This window comes from Saccopteryx leptura, chromosome 1 (assembly GCF_036850995.1).
Source record: "Saccopteryx leptura isolate mSacLep1 chromosome 1, mSacLep1_pri_phased_curated, whole genome shotgun sequence".
Lineage (NCBI taxonomy): Eukaryota > Metazoa > Chordata > Mammalia > Chiroptera > Emballonuridae > Saccopteryx > Saccopteryx leptura.
The window spans coordinates 41,444,140-41,462,611 of NC_089503.1; the positions used below are offsets into that span (position 1 = coordinate 41,444,140).

The window sequence follows — 18,472 nt, forward strand, 5'->3', positions numbered from 1 at the left end:
ATAATACAAGAATAAGCTCTGTTTTGCATACTCACAACTGTAAACCCACGTCTGCCCCCATCCTGTATTATATGTATATGTATATATATTTGTATATATAAATCAAAAGAAGCACATTTAGTCCTACCTTGGACACAACTGATAACATCAATTGTTGTCAAGCATTCATTAACAATTAGTTGATGAACCTTAAATACTCACTATGAAACACTTGAGGACAAAAACCATGTCATATTGACTTTATAACTATAACACATCAAGAATAAAAGTAGTTTGCTGAATGAATTGGAAAGAAACAAAATCCAGATTTCGGAATTGTAAGTTGGAAATCAGAGGTTCTATTTTTCACATTACTTTGTTTAATCACACAAACCAAGACAAATTTCCTTGTATTTACTTCCTACAATGTGTAACTTTCACTTACACCTGATAGTCTAGGTCCCTATGTAGTATTTCAACAGACACCAAAACAACACTTTGAATTTATATGAATTGGTGTAATACTTGCATGGTTGCAGGTATTTCATGTAACTGTTTTTTGCACCAAAAAGTTATATTTCTATTTTTTCTTCTCATATAATGGTCTTAAAAATAAGTACTTACGGCCCTGGCCGGTTGGCTCAGTGGTAGAGCGTCGGCCTGGCGTGTGGGGGACCTGGGTTCGATTCCCGGCCAGGGCACATAGGAGAAGCGCCCATTTGCTTCTCCAACCCCCCCCCCCCCTTCCTCTCTGTCTCTCTCTTCCCCTCCCACAGCCAAGGCTCCATTGGAGCAAAGATGGCCCGGGTGCTGGGGATGGCTCCTTGGCCTCTGTCCCAGGCACTAGAGTGCTCTGGTCGCGGCAGAGCGACGCCCGGAGGGGCAGAGCATCGCCCCCTGTGGGCAGAGCGTCGCCCCTGGTGGGCGTGCCGGGTGGATCCCGGTTGGGCGCATGCGGGAGTCTGTCTGACTGTCTTTCCCGGTTTCCAGCTTCAGAAAATACAAAATAAATAAATAAATAAATAAATAAGTACTTACTGAAGATTATACATATACTCATGAAGCTAATTGAGCAATATAAAGAGAATATACTTGTTACCTCAGGGAAGAAAGCACAAGATGAAATTTCAATACTAGAAAAAATGCTTGTTTTGTTACATTCTATATTATAGTGGATTGTTACATATATTCGAATAAACCTGTAGGCAACTCTTGTATTTGTACAAGTTGAGTATCATTAAAATAGAACTCTAAGAGATTTATAGACGAGGAGAACTCTCTTTACCATTTCCTTTTTTCTAGCATTGAGAGACTGGAGGTACGCTGTAGTTCTCCAATATTTCTTTATTTTTTTCAGATCAAATGACAATACTTTCAAAATATAAAATATACAGTTTCATCTTCTGTTCTATAAAACAGTGAAACATTAAAAGGCTTTAAAATACCAGGTCTTTTTGGATATTCCAAAGTGTGTTTGCACTCTTCTTAAAAAGGGCCTCCTCCTCAGAACTCAAGGTAACTTTCACAATATCTGAGACACCATTTTGCCCCAAGATACAAGGGATACTGAGAAAGATTTCTTCATTTACTCCATAGAAGCCCTAAAAGGCAAAATCAGATTATTGTTCAGTAACCTGACATGGGAAGGCAGCTTTACAGGACAGCTTCGGAGTAACAGTTAACAAGATTAAAGAGAGATCGGAGAGACCACAGAGCACAAGAGTCCCTCAGACGGTGGGTAAATGATCGACGACAAAACCAAGTGCATCCTAATGTCCTACGCCCATGTGGAACTTGTATTCAGTAACATGAAAAATGCACCAGAGGGCCCTGGCCGGTTGGCTCAGCGGTAGAGCATCGGCCTGGCGTGTGGGGGTCCCGGGTTCGATTCCTGACCAGGGCACATAGGAGAAGCGCCCATTTGCTTCTCCACCCCTCCCCTCCTTCCTCTCTGTCTCTCTCTTCCCCTCCCGCAGCCAAGGCTCCATTGGAGCAAAGATGGCCCGGGCGCTGGGATGGCTCCTTGGCCTCTGCCCCAGGCGCTAGAGTGGTTCTGGTCGCGGCAGAGCAAGGCCCCGGAGGGGCAGAGCATCGCCCCCTGGTGGGCAGAGCGTTGCCCCTGGTGGGCGTGCCTGGTGGATCCCGGTCGGGCGCATGAGGGAGTCTGTCTGACTGTCTCTCCCCGTTTCCAGCTTCAGAAAATTAAAAAAAAAAAAAAAATGCACCAGAGGCCTCAAAGGGACCAAGAAAGACACTGTCTACTACTCCTTAGCAGGTCATCCTTCTATGGGAAAAGATGCCATGCAGTCCTTTATGATGTCATTTTATCTGATAAAGGACTGAGAAATCAAACAGCCTGTGTTTGGTATAAACTACATGAAGAGAACAGTGAATCCTGAAGCAAGAAGTGGCCGAGCAGTCTGTTTTGTATAAACTGACCTTCACACCAGGGAATGCCACTGAGTTTGGACAATGGATGCTACAGTTGGCATCTCAAGTCTCCAGAGGTAAAGCCTCCAATGGGACCTATGGGTATGGGTACTCTCTCATGCCTAGCAGGGCCCCTACCAGTTGCCAATGGAATACACCCCTGTCCTCCTGGCTACCTCTATCCACTGCGCCCACCCGATTCTGTCCTGAACCTCCCATGATGTACAGTGCCCATGGAAAAGGTGCAGTCATGGCTACTGCCCTATCCTGGGCCTGCTGAACCTCTGGCCAACAGCTCTAATGTTCCTTCCACCCCTGCAGCTGAATCCAAGGCCAGAGAGAGTCTATTAAAACCTGCACAACCCACACAGTGCCTGCATGCCCATAAACAAGCCTCTGCCTCCTCCCTACTATTCCTGGAAGATTAGAAGTAGGCCCTCCACATCTCCCTGCCTCTCACCACTCATTGCTCTTTCCTATCCCAATCCTTGTGTTGAGTGTAGGGTTGGAGGATGTGATGGGAAGGTCTTGTTCTTCCTCCAGGTCTGACTATAAACAGAGACCAGGAACTAGCATTCAGGGAAGGGAAAAGCCCCTTGACTCTGGAGTGGGGCCTCCCAGCTCCCCACAGTAGCTCACAGGCACCACTCAGCCAAGCTTCTCTCTCACCATCTCTGGGGCTCTGCTCAGGAGCTGAGGGTGCATCCCTTGATCCTGTCTTGCTCTAGTCACCCGCAGAGACTCTCTGGCCATCTCCTCCACGGAAATGCGGCTCACTCCTTTTGGTAGCCACATTATATTCAACTTCATAAGCTCCTTCAACCAACCATATGTTTTCCTCTGAAGACCCCCTGCCAGGCTGCAGTTACATCCACTCCACTCTGGTCTGTGCCTAGTCATGGAAGGCCACTGCCCACCAGACTGTCAACCCACATTCCACTCCCAGCCAGACTCCACCTCCAGACCCACTTACCTTCCCTTCCTTTCCCTGTCCCTGGTCATTCTGTTGCCACCTCTGTGTACCTTCTGAGGTTTTAACATGAGCCTCCGGGGGATGGGTGGCTGGGGAAGGCAGCCCTCTGCTTCTCTGCCAGCGTTCCAGGAATTTGTTCCCCTCTACTTTCTCTGTCTCTTTTCTAGAAGGGGCTTCTCCAACTAGAACTGGAGAATGCGTGTCCATTCTATCATGCCACTTGGGGGCTGCTGAGTGGGCTGAAAACAAGGGCCCTGACCCCTGGGGCCTGGCCTGGCCCTGTGTACTGACCATGACCTGCAGCCACCCCCGGGACCTACCCTCGTCTTTCCGGTGACTTGACTGTGCCTCCTTTTCCTGTCTCCACTCCCTCTGCTCCCGTTGCTCTCTGCACTCCAGCAACCGACCTTTTTTTCAGATCCTCAAGTGTTCTCTACTTCTATCTGCCTCAGATCCTCTTACACGTGTGTACCTTCTGCTTGGAATATTAGTCCAGCCTTCCAAACCTGCTACTCATTACTTGAATTAGGTCACGTTTTACTTCCTTGGAGAGACTTGCCTAACCACCACCCACACCCCCTTCCCAGAGCAGTGAAATTCTCTGCTTCTATACTCTTAGCACTTTTTGGTTTTTCATCATAGCACTTAGCTATAATTCATTATTATATATTTTCTTTTATAATGGTTTTATTAAGTCCATTTTTTTCATTAACTTCTATAAGGGCTCTTTTTTTGTTCACCATTCTATCCTCAACATCTTGTTCAATGCCTGGCACATGGTAAGTACTCAGCAAATATTAACAATAATAAATAAAAATCAATTTAAGCCTACCTTCACCATAGTGGAAACTGGATGCACTCTCCTAAGATTTTTCAAAATCGATCCTGCCAGATCTGTCACAGACAGGCCAATAGCCCAAGAGGTGTACCCCTTCAGCCTGATAATCTCATAGGCACTACAGTTGTAGAAAGTTAAGGAAACCAAATTAATGAGACGTCAACTTAGAGAAGAGAATTTATTTCAAGCATCTATTTTGAAGCATCCTACATGTCAATGCCACTCCATTAAAATTTTCTGAGATTTCTAAGAATTATTTGTAAATAAGCAATAGAAGTTTATAAACTACTCTCATAAGCTTCATTATTCACTTTAAGTAATAGTTCGTCCTTCTTTTATCATAAAGGCAGAATACTAGGGCATATATATATGCCACTCAAGATGAAAACAGGTTTAAACTTTTTGTTTTTTGCTTTTTTCTTAACTTTTTAAAATTTAATTTTTAATTTTTTTAAAACATTTTCATTGAAGCCTGACCAGGCGGTGGCGCAGTGGATAGAGCATCTGACTGGGACGCAGAGGACCTGAGGTTGCCAGCTGAATGCAGGATCATCCAGCTTAAGCATGGGTTCACCGGCTTGAACGCGGGCAGTGAGTTGCTGACTTGCAGCCCAAGGTTGCTGGCTTGAATCCCAAGGTTGCTGGCTCGAGTAAGGGGTCACTTGCTCTACTGCAGCCCCCCAGTCAAGACACATATGAGAAAGCAATCACTAAACAACTAAGAAGCTGCAATGAAGACTTGATGCTTCTCGTCTTCTCTTCCTTCCTGTCTGTCTGTCCCTCTCTCTGTCTCTCTCTCTCTGACTCTGTTGCAAAAAACTAACAAAAAAACTTTTTAATTGAATTTATTGGGGTAACGTTAGTTAATAAAATTATATAGGTTTCATGTGTACAATTCTACAATATGTCATCTGTATATCGTATTGTGTATTTTGTATTATTGCTTAAATATCCAAATATAGAATCTGGTCACCTTGACAGTTAGCATATATATACCTTGCTAACCACTTAAAATTGTTAGTAGGGTACAATGTATACAACTGAAGCCATGCGGCCCTGGCCGGGTGGCTCAGTAAATAAAGCACTGATCCGGCATGCCAGAGGTTGTGGGTTCAAGCCCCTCGTCAGAGCACATATGAGAAGCAATCAATGAATGCACAACTAGGAAAAGCCACATGCACATAGTTTTCCTAAGACTATATCATTAAACTATATATTAATATATCAACAAATATTTTATATAAATATATAACATTATAGGATAACATTATACTGATATAAATATATCAACAAATCATATCAATAATATATGGAAATATAGAGAAATGTTCATAATATATTTTCAAAGGAAAGTAACAGTCCCTAACATTATGTAATTTCTTATCTCAGGCTTGTAAAAAACAATATATTTTTACAGAAACCTTAGAACTGCATCAATTGGCCAAGTTATCGATAGAGATTATGTTTAAGTGACAGGCTTACAGGTGGTATTATCTTCTTTATGCTTTCTTGAATTTTCTTGTTTGCTACAATACGTATGTATTATATTTTTGTATTGCCACCAACGGTGGTCTCAGGTTTGGATTGACTCAAAGGACAAAGGTTTTAACATAGCACTAAGTTTATTTAGTTTTGAAAAAAGAATCCAGGACAGTAAACACAGAATGTACAGCATCATTATTCATATCTGGTTGTTTTGCAACTACCTACACACAGTTTCAAGGCACCAGAACTGCACATAACACGCTTGGTTGCAAAAGATATGACTGACACGTAAATGGACCACCTCAGCACATAGCAGCTGGGCCTGGACTGTACTCATTGTGGTGTGCTGTGATTTGACTGTCAACCTAGAACCAGGGACCCGATTAGAATCCATGAGAATTGGTGTCAAAATCAGGATTAGCTTTTAGACTCTCAATTGGTATCAAATAGGATTAGCTTTCAGATTCTCAATTCAATATGACCAAGACTCCATGGGGTAAGTAAAGGAAAGGGAGGAAGATTACGCCTAGTGAGTGATTAATTGATAGTGTATAAGTTGAAGAAGGCGCTGCAGTAGGTAACTGGGGACAAATATTATTAGTGGAATCTGGATGACAGATTTATCCTCTCAGGAATTAACAAAATAGCTTCAGAAAAAGAAGAGAGTTGAGAAAAATATGGCTAAAAACATAATCCTTTAGTTGTTATTAACCATCCTAATTGAAAATAAAATGGCTAGTGTAAAAAGGTTAAAGGGGGCAAATAGAACACGCAGTTCTAAGGCTGATATTTTAAGACAAAAACTGATCCATGTTGTAAATTAAATGTTCTATCGGGAACCTGCAAGGACATCCTATTAAATACTGATGCCACCCCTCTGCAATTGTTGGGTAGGCACCAAAAAATCAGAGACTATAATATAAAAGAATTGTGTCATTTTTAGGTAAACACTAGAAGTATTCTGAGGATTTTTTATAATTATAGACTCTCTGCAAAATAACCAAGGGGCAAATAATTTAATTTTGGCCACTGCACTGTTGAGAGGACTAGCTGGAATGAGTAATGATCTATAATGTGTTACAATATTTGGTATTGAAATTACATAGGACTTCAGTGGAAAATTGATCTTAATTATTATTCCCTGTAGCAGCAATTTTCAAATGGTGCTACAAGGATTTTTAAAACATGCACTACCTGACTATTTAGTCTGGGGCACTGATCTCTTTTCCCTTAGATTGTCAAATTTAAAAAATACAAAACCAGCACAATAATAACTGTCTGGTGTGACTGGATCAAAATTATACCTATTTTGTTTTGTCAGACAGGCAAAAAAATGTGTTTTCAGGTGTGCCGCAGAATTTTAGTAGTTTATGTGTGCCATAAGATGAAAAAAGTTGGAAATCACTGTCTTATAGTAGGAGTGTTTCAACTTAAAAAGGAATTAACATTCCCTGTGGTACAATTATTAGGGATTGGGCAGACAAAAGACTAACACTGTGCCATCCTACAAGAAACAGATGGGCTGCTCCCCACTTGGAAACCAGTATTAGCTAAAACGTTCCTTAGTTGGCTGGGTTATGGTTGCGCCTCCAGATAAGGCAGAGTCCTGCATTTACTGGGAAATGGACTCTACTGGTCCCTGAAACTGGAAACATATAGTATATGGTAAGGGACATTTTTGTTGAGAGGAATAGGAAATGATACTAATATTAAGACATGTTTTGTTTGCTGGGGCATTAAGTTACTCTCTCACCCAAAGCTACTGGGTGTAACAAAGATTTGTAGGTTCTCTAAAGAAATTTAAGAAAATAAAACATAATAACTATTACCAAATGAAAAAAATTTTTAATCTGGGAAATTGACCTAAAATGTCCAATTCATGCAATCCCTATGGAAATAGTTTGGCCATAAGAAGAAATTTGCTTTAGAGATACTGAACATATAATTATATGTGTCTATCAATACCTTTAACAAGTCATGGAGAGGTATCACAAGTAAAGGGTTATCAGAAGGTAGAGACCTGTTCCAAAAAGGCAGGAGTATCTAGAAAGAGGACCTGGAGTTTGCTTTTGCACAAAACAGTTTTTTAGGTTAAAGAAATACATATTTAAGCACTGGAAGATGCTGGAATGATAGCAAAGAAGGAAGCACTAAGATTCTTATCTCGCTACCTAAGCAATAAATTATACTGACAGAATCTGTCTGATACAACTCTTTGAAACTCTGAAGTCTTTTGAAGGCTTGAAACTGCTAGAGGAAGGTTTGTATATTAAATTGTGGTTAATTTCAACCAATTGAAGATCTTAGCACAGTAGTAGTTACCCATCCCTCACCCCTAGCATGCAGCTGTTCACATGCTCTTAAAGCAGCTTGCCTACAGCCTGCAAAAAGGACCCTGTCCTCCAAATATCAGCGATCTCTACTCTAACTGGCTGGTTGCTGCTTCTGAAGACAGAGGTACTGAGAAAGAGGGGGCGGCCATTGTTGTGCTTCCCACCGGTTATTGCAAGCCCCTCCTCCTCTGGCTAAAGTGACCTCCAGGAAATTTAAAAACCAGGCACCCTTCATTTTCCTCTTTTCCCCCTTTTGGAAGCTGGAAATTAAAGACTAGAACATACAGAAGCAATTACATATATGGAAGAAATTACAAAATAATCATGCATGTCCAGAGAAAGGTACAAGCTCAAAAAGACCTGAACGCCTCAGGCTGATCCCTTGGGACAAAGACAGCCTCCACCAATCAAAACCTAAAATAAAATAAAATACCCAAACCTGACTAGCAGTGGCACAGTGGTCAATTGTCCACACAATCCCAAAGGTCACCAGCTTTAGCCCAAAGGTTGCTGGTGTGAAAAGCCCAGGGTCGTTGGCTTGAGCAAGGGTTACTTGCTCTACTGGAGCCCCACAGTTAAGGCACATATAAGAAAGCAATCAATGAATAAATAAGGTGCCACAACAAAGAACTTGAGGCTTTTTATCTCTCTCCCTTCTTGTCTGTCTATCCCTATCAGTCCCTCTGTTTCTCTCTCTCTCTCTCTCTCTCTCTCTCTCTCTCTCACACACACACACACACACACACACACACACACACACAAAATAAACAAACAAAATGAAAATATCAATAGGCCCTGGTTGGGTAGCTCAGTTGGTTATACTGTCATCCCAGCATACCAAGGTTGTGGGTTCATCTTCATCAAGGCACACATAAGAGTCAACCAATGACATCATGAATAAAGTGGAACAGCAAATTGATATCTATCTCCCTCTCTTTCTCCCTTTCTCTCTAAAAATTTTTTAATTATTTTTTTTTCTAGAAGTTAGAAGTGGGGAGAGTCAGAAAGACTCTCGCATGTGCCTGACCAGGATCCACCCAGCATACCCACCAGGGGGCGATGCTCTGCCCATCTGGGGCATTGCTCCGTTACGGTTGGAGCCATTCTAGCGCCTGAGGCAGAAGCCATGGAGCCATCCTCAGCGCCCAGGCAAACTTTGCTCCACTGGAGCCTTGGCTGCCGGAGGGGAAGAGAGAGAGAAGAGAGGGAAGGGTGGAGAAGCAGTTGGGTGCTTCTCCTGTGTGCCCTGACTGGGAATCAAACCTGGGCCTCCCACATACCAGGCCAACGCTCTACCACTAAGCCAACCAGCCAGGGCCTAATATATTTTTAAAAAATGAAAATATCAATAAAGAAATAGAAAACCTAAAAAAAAACACCCAAATTCTAGAACCAAAAAAGGACCATACAGTTATGCATCACAAAACATTTAGGTCAATGGGCCACATATACAACAATGGTCCTATACCATTATAGTGAATCTGAGAAATTCCTATCTCCTAATGACATGGTAGCCATGTTAAGGTCATAGAGCAATACACTACTCATGTGTTTGTGGTGATGCTGGTGTAAACAAATCTACTGTGCTGCCAGGCATATAAAAGCATAGCACATGCAATTATGGGCAGTACCTAAAAAGGGAGCATGATAATAAATAACTATGTAACTGCTTTATATATTTACTATACTACACTCTTTCAATTTATCTAAAAAAATGTTTGCTGTAGCCCTCGCCAGATAGCTCGGTTTATTAGAGCATCGTCCCAAAGTACAGAGGTTGTAGGTTCAACCCCTGATCAGGGCACATACAGGAAAAGATCAATGTTCCTGTTTCTCTCTCCTTCTCTCTCTCTCTCCCTCTCCCCCTTCCTCTCTTTCTAAAAATCAATAAATAAAATTTAAAAATATTAAACAAAAATTGTTTGCCATAAAGCAGTATGTGGTGTTATGCCAGCAGTGGCCTCATACATCTCATGTTCACTATGTTTCTTGACTGCTTCATAATCTCATGTTGATTTGTAAAGTAATAGGCTGTATGTACAGGCAGGCATGTAGCCTGGAGCAATAGGCTATACCATATAGCAGGGGTCCCCAAACTACAGCCCGCGGGCCACATGCGGCCCCCTGAGGCCATTTATCCAGCCCCCATCGCACTTCTGGAAGGGGCATCTCTTTCACTGGTGGTCAGTGAGAGGAGCATAGTTCCCATTGGAATACTGGTCAGTTTGTTGATTTAAATTTACTTGTTCTTTATTTTAAATATTGTATTTGTTCCCGTTTTGTTTTGTTTTTACTTTAAAATAAGATATGTGCAGTGTGCATAGGGATTTGTTCATAGTTTTTTTTATAGTCCGGCCCTCCAACGGTCTGAGGGACAGTGAACTGGCCCCCTGTGTAAAAAGTTTGGGGACCCTTGCCATATAGCCTATGTGTATAGTAGGCTATACCAGTTAGGTTATATATTATACACTCTATCATGTTCTCACAATGACAAAACCACCTAATGATGCATTTCTCAGAACGTATTCTCATCATTAAGCAGTGCATGACTATCACTGAAATAAAAAATCTGCTAGAGATATTCAAAGGCAGATTTGAGCAGGCAGAAGAATGGATTAGCTAAGTGAAATAAGCCAGTCACAAAAAGACAAAAAAAAAAAAAAAAAAAAAAGACAAATACTGTATGATTCCACTTATATGAGAGACTTAGAGTAGTCAAATATCACAGAGACAGAAAATAGAATGTTGGTTGACAGGGCCTGGGAAGAGAAGGAAGAACAAGATGATTTCAGTTTACAAGATGAAAGAGATATGAAATGGATGGTGGTGATGGTTATACAACAAAATGAATGATTTTAATACCACTGAACTATATACTTAAAACTGTTAAAGATGGTAAATTTTGTTATGTGTATTTTATTACAATAAAAAATTTTAAAAATACATAAATTAGTTAAAATGTTGAATATTAACCATAATCAAACTAGATTATCAGTATTGTATATTATGTAACCTTTGATGTGTATATTGCTCTAGGACTAGAAGACTAGAAACAAGCAGACAGATCCTGAGGACTATGTGACAAGAACTGTATTAAAAACTATAGGGGCCTGACCAGGCGGTAGCACAGTAAATAGAGTGTCAGACTGGGATGCAGAAGGACCCAGGTTTGAGACCCCAAAATCGCCAGCTTGAGCACGGGCTCATCTGGTTTGAGCAAAAGCTCACCAGCTTGGACCCAAGGTCGCTGGCTCAAGCAAGGGGTTACTCGGTCTGCTGAAGGCCCGCTGTCAAGGCACATATGAGAAAGCAATCAATGAACAGCTAAGGTGTCGCCATGAAAAACTGATGATTGATGCTTCTCATCTTTCTCTGTTCCTGTCTGTCTGTCTGTACCTCTCTCTGACTCTCTCTGTCTCTGTTAAAAAATAAAAAGACTATTGCGAAACATCACTATCATCAGAGATATGAAAATTAAAATCACAATGAGATATCATCTCACACCTGTCAGATGACCATGATCAATAAATCAATAAACAACTGTTGGGGAAGATGTGGAGAAAAGGGAACCCACATGCACTGTTGGTGGGAATGCAGATTGACGCATTCAGTATAAAGTTACAGTAGAAAACAGTATCAAGTTACCTTAGCCTGACCAGGTGGTGGCACAGTAGATAGAGCGTCAGATTGGGATGCGGAGGACCCAGATTCAAAACCCCAAGGTTGCTGGCTTGAGCACAGCCTCATCCGGCTTGAGCATGGACTCAGCAGTTGAGCAAGGGGTCACTGGCTTGAGCGTGGGACCATAGACATGACCCGATAGTCACTGGTTTGAACCCAAAGGTCGCTGACTTGAAGCCCAAGGTCACTGACTTGAACCCCAGGTCGCTGGCCTGAGCAAGGGGTCACTGGCTTGGCTGGAGCCCGCCGGTCAAGGTTTATATGAGAAAGTAATCAATGAACAACTAAGGTGCCATAATGAAGAACTGATGCTTCTCATCTCTCTCCCTTCCTGTCTGTCTGTCCCTATCTGTCCCTCTGTCTCTCTAGCAAAGGAAGAAAGGAAGGAAGGGAGGGAAGAAGGGAGGGAGGGAGGGAAGGAGGGAGGGAGGAAGGGGGAGGAAAGGTAAAAGAAGGGGAAGGAAGGAGAAGAGAAGAGAAAAGAAATCTTATCACTTGTGAAAACAATAGATGAACCTAGAGGGTATTAAGCTAAGTAAAAGAAGACAAATGCTATAGGACTTCACTTAGATGTGGAATCGAAAGAACAAAATAAATAGACAAGCAAAGCAAAAACAGATTTATAGATAGAGAACAAACTGATGGCGTCCAGATGAGAGGGGAGTTGAAGAGTTGGTGACAGAGGTGAAGGGATTGAGAAATACAAATTGGCAGTTACAAAATAATCACAGGGCTAGTACACAGTCAAGGACAGCATAGGAAATATAGTCAATAATATTATAACAACAATGCATGGTGCATGGCAGATCTAGACTTACCAGGGGGATTATTTCATAAGTTATATAAATGTCTAACCATTTTTGCTATATACCTGAGATACTGAATGTCAACTGTAATGGAAAAAAAGAAAGTGTTGGGAACAAAGACAGCATCTTCTCTGTGCTGGGGTAGTCTGCCCTCTTCCTGTGTAATTGAGTGTGCCCCACCCAATGAGGGGGTCTGAAGCTACACTTGAGCACTTGTAATACCTCCTATAGAAGATGCTAATACTATACTGTGTTTTCTGTCCAGTATCCTTTCACCAAGCTTGATAAACTTAAATGCTAGGTTAAGGCCTATTATGTTGCATTAATTTCACAGTCTGAACTTAAAACCACTATTGGTAATCATGTATTTTTTTATTTTTTAAATTGTAGTAAAATTGGGCATTTCAGCCATTTTGAGTGTACTGTTCTGGCATTAAGTACATAAACGCTGTTGTACAAATATTACCACCATCCTCTCTCGAACTCTGTCATCTTCCCAAACTAAAACATTGTACCCATTAAAGTGACCATGTGATTTTTTTTTTTTTCTGAAGCTGGAAACGGGGAGAGACAGTCAGACAGACTCCCGCATGCGCCCAACCGGGATCCACCCGGCACGCCCAACAGGGGGCGATGCTCTGCCCCTCCGGGGCGTTGCTCTGTTGCGACCAGAGCCACTCTAGCGCCTGGGGCAGAGGCCAAGGAGCCATCCCCAGCGCCTGGGCCATCTTTGCTCCAATGGAGCCTCGGCTGCGGGAGGGGAAGAGAGAGACAGAGAGGAAGGAGAGGGGGAGGGGTGGAGAAGCAGATGGGTGCTTCTCCTGTGTGCCCTGGCCGGGAATCAAACCTGGGACTTCTGCACGCCAGGCTGACGCTCTACCACTGAGCCAACCAGCCAGGGCCCCATATGATTTTATAATCAGAAAACAAAAGAGCCTGACCAGGCGGTGGCGCAGTGGATAGAGCGTTGGACTAGGATGCGGAAGGACCCAGGTTTGAGACCTTGAGGTTGCCAGCTCAAGCATGGGTTCATCTGGTTTGAGCAAAGCTCACCAGCTTGGACTCAAGGTCACTGGCTTGAGCAAGGGGTTACTCGGTCTGCTGTAGCCCATGGTCAAGGCACATATGAGAAAGCAATCAAGGAACAACTAAGGTGTCGCAATAAAAAACTAATGATTGATACTTCTCATCTCTCTACGTTCCTGTCTATCTCTATCTATCACTCTCTCTGACTCTTACTCTGTCTCTAAAAAAATAAAATAAAATAAAAAATAAATAAAATTAAAAATTTTAAACTAAAAGGCATTTAAAAAATAAAAACTTAGGCCCTGGCCGGTTAGCTCAGTGGTAGAGCATCAGCCTGGCGTGCAGGAGTCCCGGGTTTGATTCCCGGCCAGAGCACACAGGAGAAGTGCCCATCTGCTTCTCCACCCCTCCCCCTCTTCTTCCTCTCTGTCTCTCTCTTCCCCTCCCACAGCCAAGGTTCCATTGGAGCAAAGTTGGCCCGGGTGCTGAGGATGGCTCTGTGGCCTCTGCCTCAGGCACTAGAATGGCTCTGATTGCTGCAGAGCATCGCCCCCTGGTGGGCAGAGCGTCGCCCCCTGTGGGCGTGTCGAGTGGATCCCGGTCGGGCGCATGCGGGAGTCTGTTTGACTGCCTCCCCGTTTCCAACTTCAGAAAAATACAAAAAAAATTAAAATTAAAATTAAAAAAAAAATAAAAACTTATGTGTAATCACTTTTTTCTATATTGTGTACCTTTTTAGTCTAATTCTTATACATTTCTGTAGGGTTGTTGTCCTAAATATATTACATTACACTTGAGCTTCTGTAAATTTACTATTCCATTTTAGAGTAGCCAGAAGCAATTCTGAGGTCCCCTAACTTTTACTGAGACCTAATTTGGCTAGAGCAGAAAGAAGATCCATGTGTGCTGTTAGGCTGGTTCATACAGTCAGACACTTCATTTATTTATTTTTATTTATTGATTTAAGAGAGAGGAAGGCAGGGAGGGGGAGAGAGAGAGATGCAGGACCACTACTGATCTGTTCCTGTATGTGCCCTGACCAGTGATCGACGCTCTAACCAACCAAGCCACCTGGCCAGGACAGGCGCCATTTATAAGCAAACCTAGTTAACTTCTGATCATCTGCATCAGCTTCATTTTTTTTCCCCATCAAGTCACTTGATGAACCCAAGTCCTAGGTGCTGTTCTAAACATTTTATATGTACTAATTCATTTTCTCTTCATAACTGTTCACTAAGATGGGCTCTATTATCCCCACTTAAAAAATCTGGAAATTTGAGCTTCTGAAATTTTAAATATCTTCATAATATCACATCACTAATAAATGGTGAAGCCAGGTTTCAAACCTGGGTAACCTAATTCCAAAGTCCATGCTCATAACAGTGACCCTCAAACACACTGATTTCTTATGAAGTAGACTTCCTTTGTGAAAAATGTCCTCCGAGAAAAGCTATGCATAATATAAATCTCAATTCAAGGATTTTTGTAAGGTTAGATTATCCCACAAAACACAAGGATTATTTATGTATTTTTTGTGACATTTGTTCTTACAACTGATTATTCATGCATTAAGAAATTGAGTACTTTACCTCTCAACAACTTGTTGATGGATTTTTTTCCATTGTTCCTTGTCTGAATCAGTTCCTAATTTAGGGTTTAGAGTCTTCAAAGAAACACCAGCAACATTCACCCCACTCCATAAGGGCACTAAAAGAAATATATCTCAGAATGAATCTTTCTTCCTAGTACTGCATCAGTTGAGTTTAATAATTTTTTTATAAAGTTAGATTACAACCTTATTATATAAAAGTAAGTTGAGCCTGACCTGTGGTGGTGCAGTGGATAAAGTGTCGACCTGGAATGCTGAGGTTGCTGGTTTGAAACCCTGGGCTTGCCCAGTCAAGGCACATATGAAAAGCAACCAATGAACAACTAAAGTGGATCAACTATGAATGATACTTCTCACTCCCCCAATCCCATATCTCTGTAAAATCAATAAATAAAATCTTTAAAAAAAATAAAAATAAGTTGCAAGTGAATGAAAAAGGGAAATGTAAAAAACAAAATTATGTGTTAGAAAAATATGAAGTAGAATTTATAATTATATAATATAGGAGGCATTTTGTTTTTAAGATTTTATTTATTGAATTTAGAGAGAGGAGAAAGAGAAAGGGGGGAAGAAACAAAAGTATCAACACGTAGTATTGGCTTCTCGTATGTGCCTTGACCAGACAAGCTCAGGGGTTTCCAATCAGCAACCTCAGCACTCCAAGTTGACACTTTATCCACTGCACCACCACAGACTAGGCATAAGAGGCATTTTAAAGCAAAGCACAAGTACAGAATCTTGCTGAATAGAATACTAAATATATTCAAATTAATACCAATCAGAATACACTGCTTGATTTCCAGATCAAATAATGGAGCCCTGCCGGTGTCACAGTGGACAGAGCATCTAGAGAATCAAAGTTACTGGTTCGATTGCCGGCTCAATCCCTAGGGCACTAGCTGTTGGTTCAAGCTTTGGTCAGGGCACGTATGAGAAACAATCAATGGCACAACTAAATGGGACAACAAGCTGATGCTTCTTTCTCCCTCTCTTACCCACTCCTCTCCCTCTCTTTCTCTCTTTCTCTACCCTCCTCTCTCTCAAATAAAATAAAATGGAATATTAAATGTGAGAAATTAAAATATATCTAGAAAAATTATCTTTAATACCTTTCAGGAGAAAAAGCTGAGTTAAGATAATAACACAAACCAACAGGTCAAATTATTTGTCTAAGTCAAATCAAAAGTATTTATTATACTATGACCCTTCTAAAAAAATAAGAGGAGCTCATTAAATGCTTTGAATAAACAAATGAATGACTGACCAAAGGATTCCTAGTCTACTGCCATTGTGGAGAAAAGATTTACACATAGGACACAATTAGAGAACACTGTAAAAAGTATAAAATTCTAATTGTGTTTCAAAGCTTAAATGTTTTTAGTTCAGAAAAGAAAAAGATTAATGTGATCTAAGTAACTGTTTATATCACATATTATATAAATTTATTTATATGAAAAGTCTGGAATAAACAAATCTACAAAATCGGAAAGTAAATTAGCGGTTGCTTGGGGCTGGGGTAGGGGTGAGTTCTGGAGTAGAAGTTTCTTTCTAGGGTGATGAAAATATTCTATGAGTAGATTGTGGTGATGACCGCACAACTCTGTGAATATACCAAAAACCAGTGAATTATATACTTTAAATGGGTGAATGTTATGATATATGAATCATACCTGAATAATACTGTTTAAAAAATAACAATAGGCCCTGGCTGTTTTGCTCAGTGGTAGAGCATTGGCCTGGCCTGTGGAAGTCCTAGGTTTGATTCCTGGACAGGGCACATAGGAGAAGCACCCATCTGCTTCTCCACCCTTTCCCTTCTCCTTTCTCTCTATCTCTATCCCTCCCACAGTCAAGGTTCCATTGGAGCAAAGTTGGCCTGGGTGCTGAGGATGGCTCCAGTTGTAACAGAGCAACGGGGGGATCCCGGTTGGGCACATGCGGGAATCTGTCTTGCCGCCTCCCTGCTTCTCACTTCAGAAAAATACACACACACACACACACACACACACACATGCACACACACACACACACAAATAAATAAACGAAAGTGCTCCAGATAAGAGAAACATTCACTGACTTTTTTTTTTTTTTTTTGTATTTTTCTGAAGCTGGCAACGGGGAGAGACAGTCAGACAGACTCCCGCATGCGCCCTACCGGGATCCACCCGGCACGCCCACCAGGGATGACGCTCTGCCCACCAGGGGGCGATGCTCTGCCCCTCCGGGGCGTCGCTCTGCCGCGACCAGAGCCACTCTAGCGCCTGGGGCAGAGGCCAAGGAGCCATCCCCAGCGCCCAGGCCATCTTTGCTCCAATGGAGCCTTGGCTGCGGGAGGGGAAGAGAGAGACAGAGAGGAAGGAGGGGGTGGGGGTGGAGAAGCAAATGAGCGCCTCTCCTATGTGCCCTGGCCGGGAATCGAACCCGGGTCCCCCACACGCCAGGCCGACGCTCCACCGCTGAGCCAACCGGCCAGGGCACATTCACTGACTTTTAACAGCTACATGTTCTATGCACAATTTTATCAGTGGTAACCAAATCAATGATGCAAAAGACTGAAAATAAAGGACTGGAAAAAGATAGATACATCAGGGAAATACCAATAAAACAAGTTACACAGCTATGCTAATATCAGAAAAAACAGACTTTAAACAAAATAAGCACCATTACAGATAAAAAGTGTGATTACATAATGAGAATAGATTTATACTTACCACTGGAATCACCATGTTCTCCAATAATCCAACCATGGCAGCTTGTAGGGTGGACACCCAACTTTTCTCCAATTAGGTAACGGAAACGGGCAGAGTCAAGATTACAACCACTTCCAATTACACAAGTGGCAGGTAAGCCACTTAGCTTCCAGACTACATATGTCAAAAGATCCACTAGAAAGAACAATTTCTTGTTAGAAAAAAATTTATAATAACTTCCTTTTACCATTTGCTTTTCTGGATGGATCAATTGTCTTAAAGTTAAATACAGATTTAATACAAAGTTCAAAGTGAAGCAAATCAACAAAGAAATATTCATAATCTCTCACATAGGTTGTAAAAGGTTAAGTTATTCACTATCACAATTTTTTAAAATTCTCTTTTGAGATAATGTATATGTCTATCTGTATACTGTATTTAATAATTTGTCAGTTAATTCTACTTCATAATATTGCTTAGATATTTCCTCTCTGTCACCACAGCCTCATCTAAGCTATCAGCATCTCCTACACAGCATAAGGCCACAGGCATACCCAGGGCAGTGTGCAGGTACGTGAGTGCTCAGGAAAAAAATGAGAATGCCCTAAGCTTAAGCTCTGTC

At 41.7% G+C, this 18,472-nt stretch overlaps 1 protein-coding gene and 1 pseudogene across 2 annotated transcripts in view; one reads left to right on the forward strand and one right to left on the reverse strand.

Annotated features, from left to right (window-relative positions):
- Positions 1 to 1,415: 1,415 nt before the first annotated feature.
- LDHC (lactate dehydrogenase C) overlaps positions 1,416 to 18,472 on the reverse strand; it is a 54,473-nt gene continuing 37,416 nt past the window's right edge. For both annotated transcript variants that reach the window (XM_066364761.1, XM_066364752.1), the window contains 4 exons: positions 17,872 to 18,045; positions 15,141 to 15,258; positions 4,215 to 4,338; positions 1,416 to 1,580 (listed from right to left, as the gene is read on the reverse strand). In XM_066364761.1, the coding sequence (XP_066220858.1) occupies positions 1,416 to 1,580; positions 4,215 to 4,338; positions 15,141 to 15,258; positions 17,872 to 18,045 (581 nt within the window). The remainder of the gene's footprint in view (positions 1,581 to 4,214; positions 4,339 to 15,140; positions 15,259 to 17,871; positions 18,046 to 18,472) is intronic.
- On the forward strand, positions 1,619 to 2,837 carry LOC136389664 (WW domain-binding protein 2-like; annotated as a pseudogene).